This window comes from Mauremys reevesii, linkage group 2 (genome assembly GCF_016161935.1).
Source record: "Mauremys reevesii isolate NIE-2019 linkage group 2, ASM1616193v1, whole genome shotgun sequence".
NCBI classification, from domain to species: domain Eukaryota; kingdom Metazoa; phylum Chordata; order Testudines; family Geoemydidae; genus Mauremys; species Mauremys reevesii.
Genome location: NC_052624.1, coordinates 150,810,349 through 150,831,048, shown reverse-complemented (window position 1 = coordinate 150,831,048; position 20,700 = coordinate 150,810,349). Strand labels below are relative to the sequence as shown.

General features: G+C 45.4%; 1 protein-coding gene across 1 annotated transcript; it reads left to right on the top strand.

The window, feature by feature from the left end:
* The first annotated feature begins 284 nt into the window (after window positions 1-284).
* On the top strand, window positions 285-5,424 carry PRND (prion like protein doppel). The gene is made up of 2 exons (XM_039526493.1): window positions 285-340; window positions 4,352-5,424. The coding sequence occupies exon 2, from the start codon at window positions 4,362-4,364 to the stop codon at window positions 4,917-4,919; it is 558 nt and encodes a 185-aa protein (XP_039382427.1). The 5' UTR covers window positions 285-340; window positions 4,352-4,361; the 3' UTR covers window positions 4,920-5,424.
* The last annotated feature ends 15,276 nt before the right edge of the window (window positions 5,425-20,700 follow it).

The window sequence follows — 20,700 nt, the reverse complement described above, 5'->3', positions numbered from 1 at the left end:
TAATGGATCAGGGCCTCACTGTGCTAGGTGCTGTACAAAAAGTCAGTCCTTGTCCCTACAGAGCTTACAGTTCAAATACAAACTGCACAGCTCAGTTCATCTCTAACATGTACAGGAAAATGGAATATTTAACAAGAGGCAATTCAAATCTTGAAAGGGGAGGAGGGGAAGGGAACAGAAGATGCTCTCAGACACAGTACACTCAGAGAGAAATAATTTGCCATATTTGGAAATGAACATACCCCACCTACTGCTATATAGTTTGAGAGATTCAGCTTGGCAAATGCTATCGAGACCTGCACTTCCCCCAAAAGACAACCTGCAACTCTCTAGCAGAAAGGTGAGTGATTACCAACATCTGGCACAGATTTTTATCACTTATTTTCATTTGTGTTTGCATAGGATTTTGCTATTTACCTTTGTTGTTTAAAAACCTCTCACTCCGTCCAGTGAATTGCAGAGCTACGTAAATCACCATTTGTTTTCAGTTACTCCTAAGTGACCTGGATAAAAGGGACTGCTCATGGACCCGCAGTAATTCATGACCCAAAGACTGATCTTGAAGCAAAAGGAATTGCATTGATGTAACAAGGACCAGAATTCACTTCAAGCTGTCTTATCTAGATGATTATTAGACATGCTGTCAGATAAGTTACCTGATATCTGCATGGTTCGATCCTAAAAGAACTGGCTGTTTCTTCCAGCCCGTGCAATGTTAATTGCTCTGGGATATTAAAACTATCATTGATAAATATTTTAATGGGTATAGTTGCATGTTGGACCCTAACTGACCTTTCCATTGAGTTTCAAAACCTTGTATCTATAGAGTCTTTTCCTGGAAAGAAAGGAATGATGGAAGAGTTCTATTCATCTGCTAGTTTAGAGTGAAGCAAATATATGAGTATGTAGTACCATATTTACGGGGAAAACCACAAAGCATCTACAAAAAAATGTATCTGGTGGGTTTCGTTGCTAAATTTAGCCTCACAGGGGAAAAAAATATCACATACACAAACTTGCTTATGCTTGTGATTTCTTCTTTGGACTAAAGCAATTTCTTAATGGTCTGTTTATGAATGAGCTAAATCCTTCTGTTCTAACCCGATCCTTACCCTCCTAGCAGTCCCACTGACTCTCAGTCAGAGTTTTGCCGGAGTAAACACTGCACAATTTGGCTCTACAGAAATACACAGGCAGCACCCTATTTCCCCCCCCAATAATACCACCTTGCCTGTCTTGGAGCTCTCAGGGTCCCAAAGCGGCTTACCATCATCCATTCCCACCACACCCCTGCAAGACAGGCAAACAAACATGGAGAAACTAAGGCTCGGGAACATTAAATGATTTACCCAAGATCAGAGAAAGCCAATGGGAGAGCTGGGGACGAGAACCTAATTCCTCTGCTCTAACCAGAGGTCAGGAAGAATAGCAAATGGTGTAGAAGCATCCACTCCATCCCATCTTCTATATGTTTCAAGCTAACCAACATGATATATATATGTAGGGTGACCAGACAGCAAATGTGAAAAATCGGGACAGAGGGTGGGGGTTAATAGGAGCCTATATAAGAAAAAGGCCCAAAAATCGGGACTGTCCCTATAAATTCTGGACATCTGGTCACCCTACATATACATGATACTCTATCTGCCCAGGTATTTAAAATGCACCTATCACCCTGGTATCAGCATTGTTGTTTCTTGTTGATCTTTCCATTCTAGCCTGCCACTCTGATGAACAAGACTGGTAAGCAAAAAAAAAACAACCACCCAAATGTAGACATTTGAACCGAATGCATGGTTGTGGGTACATAGCTAAGAGGGAGAAAGAGAGAGAAAGCATGTGTAATTGCACACATTTTTCTTCCTTTTTCTCTTTTCTGTGGAGCATTCGGAGACAACACTCAGCAGTACATCTGACTACCCTTAGCTGAGTCCACAGAATTGATTCAATGGGGAGCTTCATTTGACAGCCTTAAAAAAAAAAAAAACAGTTACCCACAGATTTCTGTGATGAATAAAACAACCACACACTATTTCCACAGGAAGAAGCTGTAACATACTGTGGAACAATTTCCCAGGGCTGCAAGCTACGAACCTTGCTCTATGAACCTAGCTGGAAGGCGTCTACTCATTACTTTCCACTGAAAGTGAAGCCTTACGAAAAAACAACATCCTATGATCATAAAACAGCCTTCCTATAAGCACAGAATGAGTTGGGACATTAGGGACCTGATGCAAAGCCCAAAGTCAATGGAAAGTCTCCCATTGGATCAGATCCTACATGCTCAGAAAACTCTATTTCCACACTGTGAACATGAACAGTTTCAAAACTTATTATGAGGAGTCCAATGGATTGATTTTTAAGCAGATTCCCCCCCCCCACACACACACACACACCCATTGATATGGATGGAGGGAGTTCTGCTTGATACCCTATGGCACAATATGGGTTGTGACTATTAGTTATTTCTTACCCCCAATGCAATTCCCAAACATGGTGGGTTCAGAAGTAAATGGGGTTAGGTGGAGAACAGCAAAGGATCATTAAAAACTATATGCACCTGATCCAAAGTCCACTGAAGTCAGTGGGACCAATGTGTTCCTGGAGAGCCCTGTTCAATATTCTTAATTCTCCTTTAGCAGCATACAAAGAAAGCTCTTATGGCAGCCTAGTTCATTAGGAGTTAATTCCAAAATACTGAGACATTAGAAAGCCCTGAACTCCCTACTTAAATCTCAATGGGGAAAGCATCTAAATCCCCAAGGTCATTTTGAAAATAGCAACCATTGACTTTAACCTGTGCCTCAGTTTCCCCGGATGTAAAAAGGAAATATCACTCTGGCTACTTACATGATGGTACCTTTGCACCTGCAGCTGAACCAGTGCTTTGCAAGGACATGTCAGTCTACTGCATCGTGCAACTGCAGTTGTATCTTAAATGGCCCCACACTGCTGTAGTTTCTGGGCAGGTCACAACACCTCTGTGGGGCAGAGCAGTGTGACTATGCCCATTTGACAGGGCCCAGAGATGGAAAGTGATTTAACGCCAGGCCAACTCGGAAATCTGTGGCAGAGCAGGGGAATTGAACTCGGGTCTCAAGTGCTAGGCTGGTGCTGTAACCATTAAACCATCTTTCCTCCAGCTAAAAGGAAGTATCTGGCTGCTCTTACTCAGCCTCTGGGTAATCCTGAAGGGTTGTGATGCTTCGTTATAAAGTCCTTTGAAACTTCTGGATGAAGAGCGCTATCTACTTATGATTATTTGTCACCTAAATGTTGGCAGCTTCCCCTGGTTGTTACCTCAGCAGTCAAACAGCTTGCCCAAACTGCATATGTCGTGGAATTGACGTGCTGGAGAATTTGGAATCGGAGTTGTTCCCCCTCCTCTTCCAAAAAAGGTGGGGGAGCATTTGCGACAAGGGGGTTGGTTTTGTCAATTACAAAGTTAGGAACTGTTTGCAAAATTCAGGTCTAGATGCAGGCTAGGATTCTGAAACCCTCCAAAGTTTACAGGATGTTGGGATTGAGCCCATATCTATAGGAAATAGATTAGGTTGTTAAGAATTAGCATTAATCCAAGAAGGACATGGTGGAATTAGAGAGGGATCAGGAAGAGCCGTGAGAATTAGGAAAAGATTGGAAAACATGCCTTATAATGACAGACTCAAGGAGATAAAAATATTTAGCTTAAGAGTAAGTTAAGGGATGATTCTATCACAGGCTGTAAGTACCTACATGGGCTCTTCAATCTAGCAGACAAAGAGCATAAGAAGATCCATGGCTGGAAGTAGAAGCTGGACCAGTTCAAACTGGAAATCTTTTAAAATAGTGAGATTCAAAAGGTTAATTATCAAGTTGCCAACCATTCTGGCGGATTTGCCATCAATTGCTATTCTTTAAGTCAGGGATAGGCAACCTATGGCACATATGCCGAAGGCGGCACAAAAGCTGATTTTCAGTGGTACTCACACTGCCCGGGTCATGGCCACCGGTCTAGGGGGCTCTGCATTTTAATTTAATTTTAAATGAAGCTTCTTAAACATTTTAAAAACCTTATTTTACTTTACGTACAATAGTATAGTTATATATTATAGACTTATAGAAAGAGACCTAAAAACGTTAACATTTATTACTGGCACACAAAATCTTAAATTAGAATGAATAAATGAAGACTCGGCACACCACTTCTCAAAGGTTGCCGACCCCTGTGATAAGTCAAGACTGAATGGATATAGCGTAGTTCAAACAGGCATTATTTTAGGGATGTTCTGTAGCCTGTGTTCAGCAGGTCAGATTAGATGATCACAGTGGTCCCTTCTGGCTTTATAATCCAAATCTCTTCCCCTTTCAGATCCTCCAGAATGGGAAGGACCCGGATGGTGACCTGCTGGATGGCTATGCTTTTTCTGGTGCTATCTAGCGATATCACCCTTTGTAGGAGGGGCTCCTCAAGTAAGAAAGCAAACCAGAATAAAAGCCCTCCCCCCGTTAATAAGCCCAGCCCACCAACCAAAAAAGAACCAGTGAAGATTCCAGGAACACTCTGTTACACTGGCCAATTGCTCGACATCAAACTAGAGCCCGAAGATGCCAAATATTACACCAACAACTTCAAAAAGTTCCCCGATTGCGTTTATTACCCTAGGTGCGTCCGGTCACTAGAGCCAAACGCAACCAAGGACACGTTGGTTAGCGAGTGCTTTAACGTTACGGTGAGTTTGACTGAAAACAAACTGGACTTATCTGAAGGAAAGAATGCCACCAGTGCGTATGCCAGGGTCATGTGGCAAGTGATAAGCCACTTGTGTGCAATGGAATTCTGCTGCCAACCATGCAGCCTCGCTCTGTCAATCCACGGTTCCTTTGGTTGGTTAGCAATGCTTTGCCTCGTGAGTTTTATTTCTCTTACCGTGCAATAAGCTTGCAGCAAAAGCCTTTGATTTACTGGCAAAAGGGGAGTGCCTATCAGTAACTATTTACCTTTTATGATTTGTATATGCTAAACTTCCATAATTCTTTTAATTTGTTATTTTAACCAAAATCCTGTATAAACTCAAGTGTGATTTATCTAGCAAACTAATGTGCTTTGTTTTAAACTGGATTAATGTGTGTCCAAATAAAGTAACATGCTAATCTTTTAACTCCTTTAATCTAGTCCAGAGAGGGATTCTGGATTCTATGGTAATAGACATTCTTATTAGTAAACAAGACTGGGTAATATATGGGTTGCATATAATTGATAAGAGGCACTTGTTATTGCAGACTTTTCCTGTGATGAATGAAATAATGACCCACTGAGAGATGTTGTTAACTCATTAAGAACTACCGGTTGCCACGGCTGTCAGTAATAATGACTGGATTATAAATCCCCTTTAGTTTATCAATCAGGTAAAGTGAAATAACCATAAAAGAAATTCCATAAGTAATGAGGTAAAAATGAGATATTGAAAACAGAGTAAAATAATTGTGAGAAAGTAACTTTTCCCTCCCCACAAAGATTTCTTTGTCTCACACCCTGTAAAAGGAAAAAAAAAAGAGTTTTGGGGAGATAAATTGGGAATGAATACTGCCAGCAATCCACTAAGTACGGAAGATGGGACTAAACTACCTTCTTCATGTACAAGGGTGGTAAAGTATGTTCTCTTTCTGTATCCTGGATATTGCTGTATTAATCTTTAATTAAATAATTCTATTTGAGCCAGTTATTCCAATACTTTGCATTGTTATTAAATTCCAACATGCAACAACATTAAAGTGAAGGAAGCCATGAGCTGGTTGCAAAGACAGTCTTCACCTCTTCAGTTTGCGTAATACCAACAGACCCTGCTCAATGGCGGGCAGGATCGAACTGGGGACCTCTGGAGCTTAGTGCATGAGCCTCTATTGCATGAGCTAAAAGCCAACTGCCTGTTAGCCAAGGCTGTAGAGCAAACTCATTTGATCTCTCTCTCTAAGTGGTCTCGGTGCCCCTAGATGAGACAGACCACCACACCCCGAAGGTGCATGGGTTGCATTTGCACAGTTGAATGACTAAGCTATTCGGTAGACAGTGATCTGTGTGGCCCTAGCAGTCCCTCATTTCTTTGCTTTGCCATTCCTAATCAGCATGTTTGAGACTCATCGGAAACTCAGTAGTGGTAATGATATTGAATACTGGGACGGAGCAAAGCATATTTGGAAGAGCATTATGGAATATAAGAAAGCCAGAGTATAAGGAAACCTACTGAGCAACCAAACTTCCTCCCACATGTTGAGTCTCAACCGACAAGATGCCCAGGTGCAAGAGAGTGGATGAGGATGGTAAATGTTGCACCAAATTCAGTGATCCTGCTTTACAGAGGTTATTAGATGTTCTAAAGAAAGGCTGGTCTTTTGGATTAACTATAACGAAGGCAAAGATTTTGTCATAGTTATTTGCAGTAAAAGTCACAGACAGTTCACAAGCAATAAACAAAAATTCACGGAAGCCATGACCTGTCTGTGACTTTTGCTGCTGTAGCAAAAGCCTGTGGCAGCTGGAAACTTCAGGGGGGCCCCCTCTGCCCACGGTGGCTGGGAGCTGCAGGGTGACCCTATTTCCCAAAGAGAAAATGGGACACCATCAGCCGCTCGCCCAAGGTGTCCCTCTGACCCTGTGTGAGGCTCTCTCCAGTCACTGGTACCCTGCCATGGCCCCACTGGCTGCCAGCTCCAGAGTCCTGCAGCCCCTGGGGCTGAAGCAGAGAATGTCACGGAGGTCTCTGGATATCACGGATTCCGTGACCTCCGTGTCATAAATGTAGCCTTAACTAAAGCTTTGAGACTGTAAGGGACTGTCTCCCACTGTGTCTGTAAGCACGTAACACAATGGGACCTCTTTCTCTTTATCAAGCAGTTGTGTCCTATTCCAATAGTCCTTATGAAGGATAAAAGCATCTCGCTCCCCTCAAATATGAAGGAATTCATATTCTACATGGTCATCATCTGCTCATGCATCACTGAAAATGGAGCTGCTTAGAGATGAATAGAACATCATGCACTTGGCTGCAGAGACAGTAAATGCTTTAGTGGTAAGGAGTCTCTTTTTGAGTGTAAAGAATTCTAAATGAATGTTTAATGGGACAATAATGGGTGGGGCACAATGGTTTGTGCTTAGTTTGAAATGAAGGATTAATGTGCCCATGTAGAGGGCTATGCCCTTCTCACATTAACGAGGTTACATTACATCACAGCTGACTCTGGCATATTACAGGAGAGGAGATGATGCTGTCAGCTAATTACATTTCGCTACATCGCATCAAGACAGACTGTGATCTGCAGCAGAAACAACTCTGTCCCTGGAATCAGCGGCACCCAGACTGTCTCTGCAATTGCATCATTATTATCCAAATTAAGAGCAGAGTGAGGTCCTCAGCTGGTGTTGATCAGAAAAGCTCTACTGCTGATTTAAAAAACACAATTTTCTATCAAACATTTTTTAAAAATAAGAAAAACAGGTGAGTGACCATTCAACTAAGAACAAAAAATTATCAGAAAAATGCATTGGGTATTTTGTGTTACAACCCCCCTCAAAAAAATAAATAAAATAAAATAAACTGCCAGCAAAACAGATTTAATTTTCATTGCAGTTTTTCATGGGGTCAAAAAAAATCCCCCCATCCATTTCCCAATTGCTATTTCAAAAGCTCCATACGTAACAAAACTTGACACATGAACCCCGTTGCAGAAGAAATAGTCTGAGACCATTAAAAAAAAAAAAAGAGAAGAATGAAAAGCCAGGCTACAAGAGCAATTCGTAAACAAAAGCAGAGAGTACAAAGTGTCCCTCCAGGTAGAACATAGCCTCAGTCATTCAATTCCAGAAAGAACACTGGCTTAAAGCATATAGCATTAGCTTCTCCCACTGGACATACTCCTCTGACCTGACATTCTCTCTCAAAAAGGCACAGGCAGCTTGATTTAACTTGGAGACCATCACAGAACTGCATTCCTACGTGCTGCCATGATGGGTAAGGATTAAGATTGTGTTAGCGGGGGAGGGGGAAGGAGTTGCCAATCAGCACTGCACCCCAAGCAGAAGGCTCACACTCATTAAATCCTGCTGGACTTGGCTCTCTGGGCAGCAGAAAGCTTTTTCTGAAGTAACCAAAAAAAAAAAAATCACAGCAGGACCATAGTGCTGGAGAGAGGATGGTCAAGTGGTTAGGTCGTTAGCCTGGGACCTGGAAGGCCTAGGTTCAGTTCTGTCGTTTGTCATAGACCTGTGTAATCCTGGGTAAATCACAGTCTCTCTGTGCCTCAGTTCCCCATCTGTAAAATGGGAATAACAACACTGCCCTACCTCACAAGGGTGTGGTAAGGATAAATACAAAAAGGACTGCGAGGTGCTCAGATAATGGGGGCCATGTAAGTACCATAGATTGGTGGGTAAGGAGCAATGCGTGGAGTGCTCTCGAGATGGTAATACATTTTTCTTCTCCCGTTGCCTCCGAGGCTGCCTGCATTGACTGACTGCAATCCTCCATGACCCTGGGAATTAAAACGTTCGTAGGTTTCTATATTATATATGACTCTGTGCAACAACCCGATTGCATGGACTGTAAGCGCCATGGGGCAAGGACTGCTTTCTGTTCTGTTTGTGTATAACACCTAGCTCAACGTGGCCCTGGTCTATTGTTTTGCTTCCTAGATGTTACGGCAATAATGGTAATAAATAGGAAGGAACATAAAGCCATCTCTATGGTACCTATATCCATTAGCTGCATCAATGCAAGTACTATGCTTTCGTAGATTGACAAATCAGGCCCTACACATCTTATTGATCTTTTACACTAAGGCCACTTTACACCCACTTTACATTTCCAGAGAAGCATATGGGTAAGTTGTACCTACTTTAAATGGTCCCTTTACACTACCCAGATCAGTATAAAGTGGCCTCAATGTAAATGAGAAAGAATCAGGTTCATGACAGATAAGAAAAACCCCAATATAGCTCCCCCAGCACGGGGAAAATAATGATGATCATAATGCTCAGAGCAGAGCCAATAAGCAACTATTATCCCCTCTGTTCCCCAATTTACAGAAACAAAGAGGTCATACAAGTCACCACAAAGAGAGGGCAATGGAACAGGATAGCAGCCTACAAATATCTGATGGGTATAAACACCCGGGAAGAAAGGGGACTGTTACTGTGTGATATGGGATATAGGTAGGAGAAAATGGATTAAGTTTAGGCTGAGCATCAAGAAGCAACTTCCCGACAGCAGGAAATGCAAGGCTGGAGACTTTGGTTTCCCCAGGGATGTGGGACTGTGCATAATAGTTATTGGAAAATCTGAAACATCAACACATAAAAACTGCAGAAATGCATGTGCTGTCCAAGGTAACAGGACATGGAGCTGGGAATTCAAAAGATGTGCTCTCAGATGCAATTCAGCCCTGAGGTCCAGCACGGGAGTGCTGGGCATCTGCACATGGATGAATTTCACCCTTAGTACATGGAGTCAGTGACCCCTACACACCAATCAACTACCCTTTTGCAGCCCCTGCAGTTAAGAATGGAACAAACAGCACCATCTACTGGCTGAAGCACACAAATTATCTCCCTCAGAAGCAAATGCTTCTGAGGCTGGATCCACATAATCTTTAAATTGGCTTCTATAATCATACTTTCCAAATTGTCTGTTATCTGAGGTGAGAACTGCTGCTTCCTATGAAGAAACTTAGCAACACATTTCAGAATGCTTGTTTACTGATGTCATTTCAGAGCCCACTGCTAGAAAAAAAGCAACACACTCCAGGTTGCTTAAAAAAGAAAATCCTACTTATACACTGTTGATATGGAATAGCAAGTTTTCATAGCAGCTTAATGTCTCTAATTGCTTGACTGGAGAAGATTAGTACAAACAGAACTGTTTTTAATTGGAATTGTTACAGTTCTGTTTATTGATCCAACAATACTAACCCTAGTGGATCAAAAAAAAAGATGAATGGGTTTTGGTTTGCCTTAATACATTGATCCATTGTGTTTGAGGAATAGGAGTCTCAATCAAAATGAAACAATTCCTTGAATGATAATTGTTATGGGCCCTGTGGAGCCACTGAAGCTTATTATGCCATTAAATCGATACAATATTTAGCACTTAAACAAATGAATATTGTGCTCACATCATAAGCCATTTGAATGTTGATGCCTACATATTATTTTCTTTTTGATGCTACCGAAAATTAAGACATGTAATCTATAAATATTAAATAAAAATAAAAAACAAACTGTTAAATCTAGGCAGGACAAGGCAGTAGGACAATATGCTCTAGGGAACAGTCCTGCACTGTCATGGGAGAATGGAGTGGCTCCCCTAGGAATTGATTGCTGTCACTATGATTCTGCCTGCTGTTTCATGCACCAGGTTCTGGGTGATAACATGAGAGGACTACACTTCTATAAGTAAAATGGCTCTTTATTAAGAAAGTTATCTACTGGGATGCTGCAACTGCAGTTAGCATTCCAGCCATGCGCACACAGACTGACTTTCTGGTGCCCTCTCCAGAATTCTCACCTCCTACAACCTGTGCTCCTCTCTCCAAGTTCCATTCAGGTTGTTACAACTGCAAGCAAAGAAATTCAGATTTCAGTCTCATGTTCCATATTTAAAAGTATGGGATAAAATAAGAGCAACAGAGTTCTGCTTTGGCATGCATAAGCAAGGGCATGTGATTTTAGACCTCGATTTAGCCAGATGCCCAAAGATGTGCCTAATTCTAAGCATGTGAGTAGCCCCATTGACTTTATACATTTACTTTAAACCATATGCTTACGCGTCTTGCTGAGTCAAGGCCGCATATACTGCAATACCATAAGAGCAACAGAGTTCTGCTTTGGCATGCATAAGCAAGGATGGAAACAGAGAAAGCATTCTAAAGCTGTGTCATGCCTGCTGACATGGCAGATAATGAATGAGGTAAAGAAAGATCAAAGGGGCTGACCCAAAGTCCATCTAAATCTCAGAAAGATTCCCATTGGTTTCATCGGCTTTTGGATCAGGCCCTAAAAAACCAAACCTTGTTTGGGTTCTGAACATTAAAAAGCAAGACCAGAACAGTTTTGCAAAACTAAAATCCTGTCTCCTTGGCCCACCTCATCGTGGTGCTTTCAGCTAGAATATTACTTTAAAAGTAACTTTAATAATAATAAAATAATAATAATAAAAAAAAAGCTTTCTGGGTACACTGAAAAGGCTATATTTTATGTGGGTAATTTGAAGGATGTAGATCCCTGCAGGGTTATTGGGGTAGGTCAGGCAGTTTCTGACATTTTATGGTTCAGACCATTAATTAATGTCATTGTATTGCTGACTGTGTTTTTTAAGTTCTTTGTGAAGGTTTGATTAAATAACATGAAGTGCTTCGAGTTTGGGATCAGCCCAAAATAAATCCCAGCGTATAATTACAGTAATTATCTATCCACTGTTCATGAGAAGCTGAGCTGGAAGTGCTTGAACGGACTTTGCTCTTGCTTAGACCACTGTAAACCAGAGTGACTCACACCTACATCAGTGGGCTAGATTTGTACTGCTGTTTCAATACAGAATTAAACCCACAGCTACAGAATTTCATACAGAGCTAAATAGTAGTAAAACTAATATATTATAGCAGTATACAGCAACATTAAGTATATACCGAATATATTAGTCTAGGTTAGTGATTTTCAACCTTTTTTCATTTGCGGACCTGTAACAAACTTTTGAATGGACGTGTGAACCCCATTGGAAATCTTAGGCATAGTCTGCAGATCCCAGGGGTCCACAGACTACAAGTTGAAAACCACTGGTCTAGGCTATACATGCATACACACAGACATCCCCAACCCTTGTTTCTCCCCTCAAAGGAAATCTCAAAACAAGTTTTCCTACTACTTGAAGATATTATCCTGGGAACAGTACCAGGTGCAGTGCTTATTAATTCCATGTACATCAATAAGAACATGCCAGTGGTGGTTGTTGTGGCCCTGATCCCGCACAGCAATTAAGCACATACTTAACTTTTAAGCACGCGAGAAGTGCCATTGACTTCAACAGGGCTGCTCAGATGATTGAATCAAAGCACTGGCTTAAATGTGTTGCTGGACAAGAGGCTATACTCAGTTTTAAGTGTATGCGGCATCATCCCTTCTCTCCTTCCTCTGCATGGGCTGTGGGTCACTTGCTAGGTTCATCTGGGTCTCTCTCACCAAATCAATTCCCTACCATTGCAGGGACCTCAGCTACTGGTGTACCTTGGGCCATCCCATTCTCTGCCTGTGGCACACAACAGTTTAGTCCAGGGATGGGCAAACTACGGCCCCCGGGTTGGATCCAGCCCACATGCCATTTTAAGGCGGCATGCCAGCTCTGCTGGGGAGCGGGGTCTATAGCTTGGTTCCACACCAGTGCTCCAGCCGGGGCACTGGGTCAGGGGCCACTCCAGCTCTCCAAAGCCATGGCATGGCCCTGCTCCAGCACTCTAGCCAGGGTGCAGGGTCAGAGGCTGCTCCATGCAGTTCCCAGAAGCTGCGGCAGCTGGCATGGCCCTGGTCCAGCTCCTACACCCTTCAATGGCCCCCTCCGGTGCTCCAATGGGAGCTGCAGGTGCTGTGCCTGTGGATGGGGCAGCGTGCAGTGTCGCCTGGCCATGCCTGTGCATAGGAGCCGGAGAAGGGCCATGCTGCTGCTTCTGGGAGCCACTTGAGGTAAGCAATGCTCAGAACCTGCACCCCTGAGCCTCTTGCCACATCCCATCCCTCTGCCCCATCCCTGATCCCTCTCCCACCCTTCAAACCCCTCAGTCCCAGCCCAGAGCACCCTCCTACACCCCAAACTCCTCATCCCCAGCCCCATCCCAGAGCCCACACCCCCAACCAGAGCCCTCACCCCCTCCCGCACCCCAAGCCCAATTTTGTGAGCATTCATGGACCACCACACAATTTCCATTCCCTGATGTGGCCCTCAGGCCAAAAAGTTTGCCCACTCTGGTTTAGTCTCTGACATGTTTTAATATTTTAATCTAATCCAAGTTATTGGGGTCAACGCAGGGGTAACTAGGTGGTGTTTAGAGGTCTGTGATGTACAGAAAGTCAGACTACATGATCTATTGGTCCCTTAAACCAGGGATCTCAAAGTAGGGGTCATGACCCCTCAGGGGGCTGCGAGCTGTCAGCCTCCACCGCCAGCATTTATAATGGTGTTAAATATTAAAAAAAGAGGTTTTTAATTTATAAGGGGTGGTCACATTCCGAGGTTTGCTCTGTGAAAGGGGTCACCAATACAAAAGTTTGAGAACCACTGCTTTAAACTATGAGTCTAGAGAAGTCCATGCGCATGCTTATGCACCCATACGCAGACTCAGGATACATGACATAAAGGGATAATCATATCGTATGAACACAAATGCGTCAATACTGTGTATGCAATGTTGTAATACCGTCAAATCTCTGAACTACAGATTTAGACAGGCAACCTCTAAACTCTTTCCAGCATGAGCGGACGATGACTTGGGTATTTTATTGTGGACTAGGGTTGAGAGACAAACTGGCAAAAGCCGAACCAATTTTGAGCAAGGCTGGCTCCTCTTCAGTTCGTGCCCTTGGATATGTGGATTTGAGGTTTTTTGCATTTGATTATACGTTAGTGTTTATGGCCTGAAGGATTATACATGTGCTTTCCCAGGCAAACAGCAGCAAGAGAGAGAATGCAAATGGGTTCGGATCCTTCCTCAGACAAAAAAATAAATGGAGGAGTAGGTGTTTTACTCTCCCATTGAAACCAAGGGGAGTTTTGCCCGGGATCATAATGGGAACAGAGTACCATATTTTTCCACAGATGTATAACCCACATCCACTCAGGGTGGTGCTCTGTCTCCTTCTAGCGGTGGACAAGTGACTATAATGGTTGATAAGCCTGTCACTGCCTTGGCTAGCAGCCCAGTTTTAAGAGCCAGAAGTCGCAGGTTCACTCCCCACTGTGGGCAACCAAACCAGGACTATGGTGCAACATAGGTATCTGTTTCGTGCTTTCAGGCTATGAGTGAAATTCACCTCCCCATGCAGCAGGCCAGCACAATGCCCATGCCTCTCTTGAGCCCTCCAGACGAGGATTTATGCCCCCCTCTGCACAGGGATATGTTTTACTGTATCTGCCCAGAGGCACAACACAATAATTACATGCCCCATTGAGTGTGCCCATGTACAGTACAGTGTTGGGATCATCTTTTATGGGCATGGCTTGGTATGTACATTTAAAAGTTTTTCCTTTAAAACATATCTGTGAAGGACTCGGTAGAGTGACTCCTAGTTAGAGATGAAGCATGTTCTTCAGTTAAGACCCTGGACCTCAGGAGACCTGGATTCATCTCCCTGCTCTATAACAGACTCCCTGTGTAACCTTGAGCAAGTTGCTTCATCTCTCAGCTTCCTTCTCTCCCCAACCCCACCTATAAAATAGGGACAAGGCGGCTTGCCTTTCCTTCCATCTTTTGTCTGTCTTGCTTACATAGCTTATCAAAGGCTGTTAGTCCTGAAGAGATTACAACATTCATACACTGCACCCAGCACAGCAGGCCCCATCGCCACAAATCTAATACAAGGGTAATTATCATAATGATCAAATCACTGGAGTACAGTATTTCAGTTCCTTGGTGCATGGTGGGTCAGTCAGAAAGGAAGTTATTTGTGAAGAGTGATATTACAGCACAGAGGTCAGAAAACACTTTGTTGTTTAAGTAAGTAGTGGGGGAAGAGAGATAAATCATGTCAAAAGAGCCACTCTCTACAACAACTGCTCTGCTAATGCAAAGCTTACCAGCAATCAAGCCTAGCATGAGAGGCAAATTACACGTTTAAATGAGAGTTACTGGAAAGATATCACAGAATTCCTGGCATTTCCTTTAGCTATGAGCATAAATAGAAAGCAACGTTCAAACCCCATGGAGAATTAAGAGGAGATGGGCTAACCTTGCACAACTTGAATTTTATTGGAACAGGGCTCAAGTTCTAAGTGCTGCCAGGAAGGGATCTCTCTCATCACTCCTTGCACTTATGTGTGTGCATAGTAAAGATAACCACAGAATGGTCTGTCTCTCATCTAAGCAGTTCTCAGAGCTGCAGAGGACTCCCCCAAATACTCAGCTTATCAAATTGCTACTGGGAATTTGAGCAGTTTGGGACCTTTTCCTTCCTCCCCATGTATGAAATCACAGACCTCCATAAACAAACCATTTGTTAAACAAAACAACTACAGATCAACAGGCTTCCACACAGCTCAGGTTTCAGCTTAGTATGCCTTGTTTACCAGGAGCCACATGCTGGATGCCTATACATCATAGAGACATCTAGTGGCTGCATAGCATTCTTCAGGCAAATAAATCATTGCACTCCCCATAAGATGTTACCACAAGTATAATCAGCAGACACTCTCAAGCTACCAGGGATCGGCAACCTTTGGCACGCAGCTCACCAGGGTAAGCACCCTGGCAGGCCGGGCTGGTTTGTTTACCTGCCATGTCCGCAGGTTTGGCCTATCGCAGCTCCCACTGGCTACGGTTCTCCATCCCAGGCCAATGGGGGCTGCGGGAAGCGGCAGCCAGCATATCCCTCGGCCCGCGTTGCTTCCTGCAGCCCCCATTGGCCTGGGACAGTAAACCGCAGCCAGTGGGAGCCATGATGGCTGAACCTGTGGATGCGGCAGGTAAACAAACCAGCCCGGCCCCCCAGGGTGCTTACCTTGACAAACCGCATGCCAAAGGTTGCTGATCCCTGAGCTAGACACTACTCAGTATAGAGAAGGGGGTGTTAATGGCAAGATGCACTTTGTGAGAGCTTCTTGGGCTTGGAGTTTGTTCCCCATTCCTTTTCCAGAGCCTGGTTCCAACCTGCTAGGCATGCTGTAAAGCCTACTTTTGCCTCAGAGGTTTGGGGAGGGGGTGCCCTTTCTGGAAGGAGGAGGTGTCAGGATTGTTTATAGGGAGCATTGTTAAAGAAGCTCATTCGTCATTTGTCCGGGCAGCCTGTGAACTTCATTGAGCACACACATATAAAGTTACCCAGGAACCTAAGGGTTTGCAGAGACAGGGCCTTAGATAAGCACCACAGGGAAGGAGATTCCCCTTTAGTTGTAAAAGGGATGCCCTATAGTACAGCGCTGTATAATAATCCATTAGAGAGAGTGCCAGTCCGGCTCTTAAATGAGCAGGCTCAGTGAGCAGCTATGCATCTTCTCAAGGACAAACAGCACTGCTCACGGCACAGCAGGACCATGGCATCCAGGGTAGCATAAATAGCTAGATGGACAAGCCATCCGTCACTAGGTCTGCCATGTGTCTCACTTCTTCTCCTCTTCCCCCACTCCTCCTAATAAGCCTTCACTTTTGCACAAATGCTCAAGCCATCCCTCCTCCCTCATGCCTGGGAAGGAGTGGGGAGCAGGCAGAAGAGAGGGAGAAGTTATAGGCGGCGAGTTATATGGGCCCGTGGGGCCCATGCTCCAGCAATATTCCCGAAGGTGGGCCCAGCTCCACCAATGTTTGGGCCCCAGGCCCTGTGCTTTGGGGGTCCCCGCACCAGGGGTTGGCAATGTGGGGCGCTTTCACCTCAAGGGCAGCTCCCCCCAGCCCCGGAGAGGCCCCAGTGCTGACTTGGCTCACAGCCCATTGGCCGGGAACCCCAGCCAATGGGAGCTGCAGGGGGCAGTGCCAGAGCTGCCTGGCCACATCTCCACAGCAGGGATGGGGAGGGAGCCACAGGCAGCAGCTCTCAGCCCTGGGCAGAGTGAGCAGCAGGGTCTGTGCCTGTCGGACTGACACAGCCGGTGAGCTGTGAGGGCAGCCAGACACACGGACGCAGCCGGGGGGTTGTGGGGACAGACAGACACAAGGTCACAGCCAGGGATGGTGGGGACAGACAGACAGACACAGCCAGGGGAATTGTGAGGACAGACAGACGGACACAGCCGGGGGGTTGTGGGGACAGACAGATGGAGCCGTGGGTGGGGGAAAGGAGCAGCAATGGGCACCCCGGGGCTGGCATAAAATACACAGGATGGGGGGGGCTTCCTGAGGGGACTATAGCAACACCCCCCACAGAGCAGACCCAGGTTGCAGCTGGCTCCGCCCATCACAGCCCCCTGCCCCACAGAGACCCAGATAACCCTCTGCCCCCTCGAGAGACTCCCAATGACCCCTGTGCCCCTATCACTCCTCTCCAGAGAGCCCTCCCCTTTGTGCCAGACTACTCCCCTCCCCCACTGCCTCCCCTCCTCCAAAGCTCCCTACAATCTCCCCCTTTGCCTTCTGCCCCCCAGCCCAGCCCATTCCATTGGCCGGGAGGCTCCCAGTCTATTGGCTAGCAGGGCCCATGGGAGCTGCACCTGAGGCAGGGTGCCTGCTTGCAGATGCAGACCTGCCTGGCTGTGCCTCCACAGCACAGGGACGGGGAGCCACAGGTGAGCAAGCCCTGGTCATCATCATCACAGGCCCAGTAATTCTCTGGATATTTAATTTCACTGAGGCAAAATGTGTGCAATTTTATGGGTTGAATGATTGAATGACATAATACCCACCTGCCCGCATTGTCCGTCACTAAGTCCAGTAATTTTGTCACGTGTTTGTCGCACAACATGGTGGTGCCTAACCCTACCTTGTGCTTCAGGGGGTGATTGGGTCCAGGGCAGCCTGGGGCGTTAGCGTGGGGCCTGGCACTGGCAGCAGTGAGTGACCTGGCCCCAGCCCACTCTGCTCAACCTCGCCAGCTCCCGGCATTGCTCAGGGGCAGGGCCTTCAGGGAAGAGATGGAGTGGGGGCGGTGTGGGAAGAGGCTGGGCAGAGCAGGGTTGCTCACTGCTGTCGGCGCCAGGCACCCCGCTAACCCCCCAGGCCACCCTGGACCCCACGTCTCCCTGAAGCATAAGGTAGGGGTAGGCATCCTATGGATGGGACGGATCCACTTGGGAACCACCAAATTTATACAAACCTGCCTGAAGTCAGCACCATTTTCTCTTTCCCTCACCCATTCCCAGCATCCGCCAGGGCATATCCCAGAAATAGAATCCCCCCTGCCGTACCCCCTTCCACATGACAGGGGTCCCTGTTTGGAAATCTGATCACTTTAGAAATGTGAAACTACAGAGTGCATGATCCAGTCAATGAGGCACTGGACTGGGACTCAGGAGACCTGGATTCTAGTCCCAGCTCTGCACCCACCTACTCTGTCTTCTTGGACAAGTTACTGCTGCACTCTGTGCCTCAGTTTCCCCTCTTTACCAGTCATCTTTATTTGGACTGCAATTTCTTCAGGGCACGGACTGTCTCTTGCTATGCATAAGTACAGCACCTAGAACAACACAGACCACAATCTTGTTTGGGGCCCACAACTACCACCATAATAATATGGTTATCATCAGGGGACCAGAAATCAAAGACATAACCCAGTGGGAATTCTAGGGAGGAGTTGTTGAGGGCCAAGTTATGATGTAGCAGCATGTGTTCATGTGTGCACGTTTATGTGAGTGAAACAGAATGCGCCTGCCAGCAAGAGAATATTTTTCTGAAGGCATCTAGATCTTGGATATGGATTAAAGAAATCTCTGTAAGTGAAAGTGTCATGTGACTGAATCCCAACTCTTGACAGAATCCTGGCACATCTGAATCTGTAATCAGTGGTAAGCATCATTGGAGAAATAGCCTTTCCTGCTTTCAGAGGGCCTGATACCGCTCTTCAGCCATGAGTCACCTTCTCACTGCATTCCCCTCCCCTGCAAAATAACAGCACCACACTGGCCTGACAAGTATCACCTCTTGGTTCCCTGTCATTTTCACTGACATTTAATTATTTAAACAGGAGAAAGGCAATAAACAAGCACTGGAAAGTAACTTACAAATGCCTGTTAAAACACAGCAGCAAAGGATTCTACAGGGCATCCAACCCCGACCTCTTTCTAGCAAACTTTTACTGAAAATACAGTCTTTGGGATAAATGCCACCAGACGTGCTCAGACTCCTCACTGTAATGATGTTCACTTACAGTACACTAGTCAGCTCTCTGTGTGCAGTACAGCATTAACAGAGCATGGTCCCTCAGAGACAAAGCTGGAACTCGGGTTGTGTGGAAGCCCATTTCTCTGTAGCTGCTGCTGTTTTAGAAACACCTCTTGTTTAAAACAGACTGTGACTCCATGCCTGACAACTCTCTTTTCCTTTGCTCTCTCTGCCTTTCCCTCTCATTCCCTCTTCATTTTTAGCATCCTCTTTGTTGCTGCTTTGGTAGCAGAGAACATTTTTTCAGGACCTGGGAAAGATTCTCAGCTCACCTCCTCCCCACCTCGGCCAGTGGACAAGAGTTCACGAGACTCTGCCCCTCCCCCCCCCCCCCCAACCAATAAAAAAAACCACATTGCAGACATTCTTGGGGGTTGAATCCACAGTCGTTACCAGAAACCATTTCCAGTGGGTGTTGCATTCAGTTCTGGGGATTGCCATACTAGAGTGATTGACAGCTTGGAGAGAGTTCACAGAAGAGCAAAGGAGGAGGAGAGGGGAGAGATGGGGACAGATCAAAAACATGCATGGTTACATTTTTTAATTTTGAAGCATTGATGGAAAATTTCATCAAAGTTTAATTGGAAAAAAATGGAGGAGGAGGGGGATTTGTTTTCCTATTTCTTGGACGATAGAGCTGGTCACTTCCCACACCCCAAATTTCAGAGAAATTTTGAAATTGGATGAAAAAATAGAGGAAAAAAAAGAGGAGGGACAAAAAATTTTGGCAGATCCCCAGGGTTTTGACCAATTCAACTGATTAAAGTGTATTAAGGTTGTAAACAGCCGCTCTGAGGTGATAAATGACTTATGGGAGCAACCTTCTGGAATCACAGAATGGAGAATTTACACTAGAAAGCTTCCTTCAGGAATTCTAATGAGACTGAGGGACGTTCTCTCCCAGAAAATCTATCAACGGTACTTATGTGGCCCCTCATCCGCGCAGTATCAAAGTCTCACAACCTTGAATGTATTTATCCTCACAACAGCTCGGGCAGTTCTGTGACCCTATTTTGCGGAGGGGGACCGGAGAGGCTAAGTGAAGTAACCAAGGTTACAGAGGGAATTTGTAGGAAGACCTGGGTTCCACTCCCTGCTCTGCAAATCTTAGACTAAAGTGATGGAACCCTTAGGGCTTGGGACATTCAGAGTCTGCCACCGCAGCAGCGGGGATGCATCGTTGCCAGCTAGAGGAGCCAGACGTGCACTAGTTCTACTCAAGCTAGCACCTAAAACTGGGAGGGGTAGCCATGGTGCCTCGGGTTAGCCACCCGAGCACGTACCCAGCAAGTCAGGCAGGGGTGTATTCAGCCAGCTAGTCCAACATACTGCTCAAGCTGCCACTGCTCTTTTTAGACTCTAGCCACAGGAGGATTACCCAAGCTGGGAACTGTACCTCCCAGCTGCTGCATAGACGTACCCTTAAAATTAGAGCCGGTGCTACTTTGTTCAGCAGTGGTGAGGCCTCAGCTGGAGACCAGGGATACTTGGGAGGAGAGGAGCTTGAGGGAATGAAACTTTCACTTATGAGAGATAATGGACCTCACTGCATCTCATATAGGGCTAGGTGGAGCCCTCCATTTCAGTGTGGGGTGTTCACTGATTGCTCAGTGCCTAAGGAGCTGGCACACGAACTTGTCTCGGAAGCTCAGCCCTTGA

Excerpts from the sequence above, each read along its gene's own strand:
- PRND (XM_039526493.1), top strand. The coding sequence starts at position 4,362 with ATGGGAAGGACCCGGATGGTGACCTGCTGGATGGCTATGCTTTTTCTG.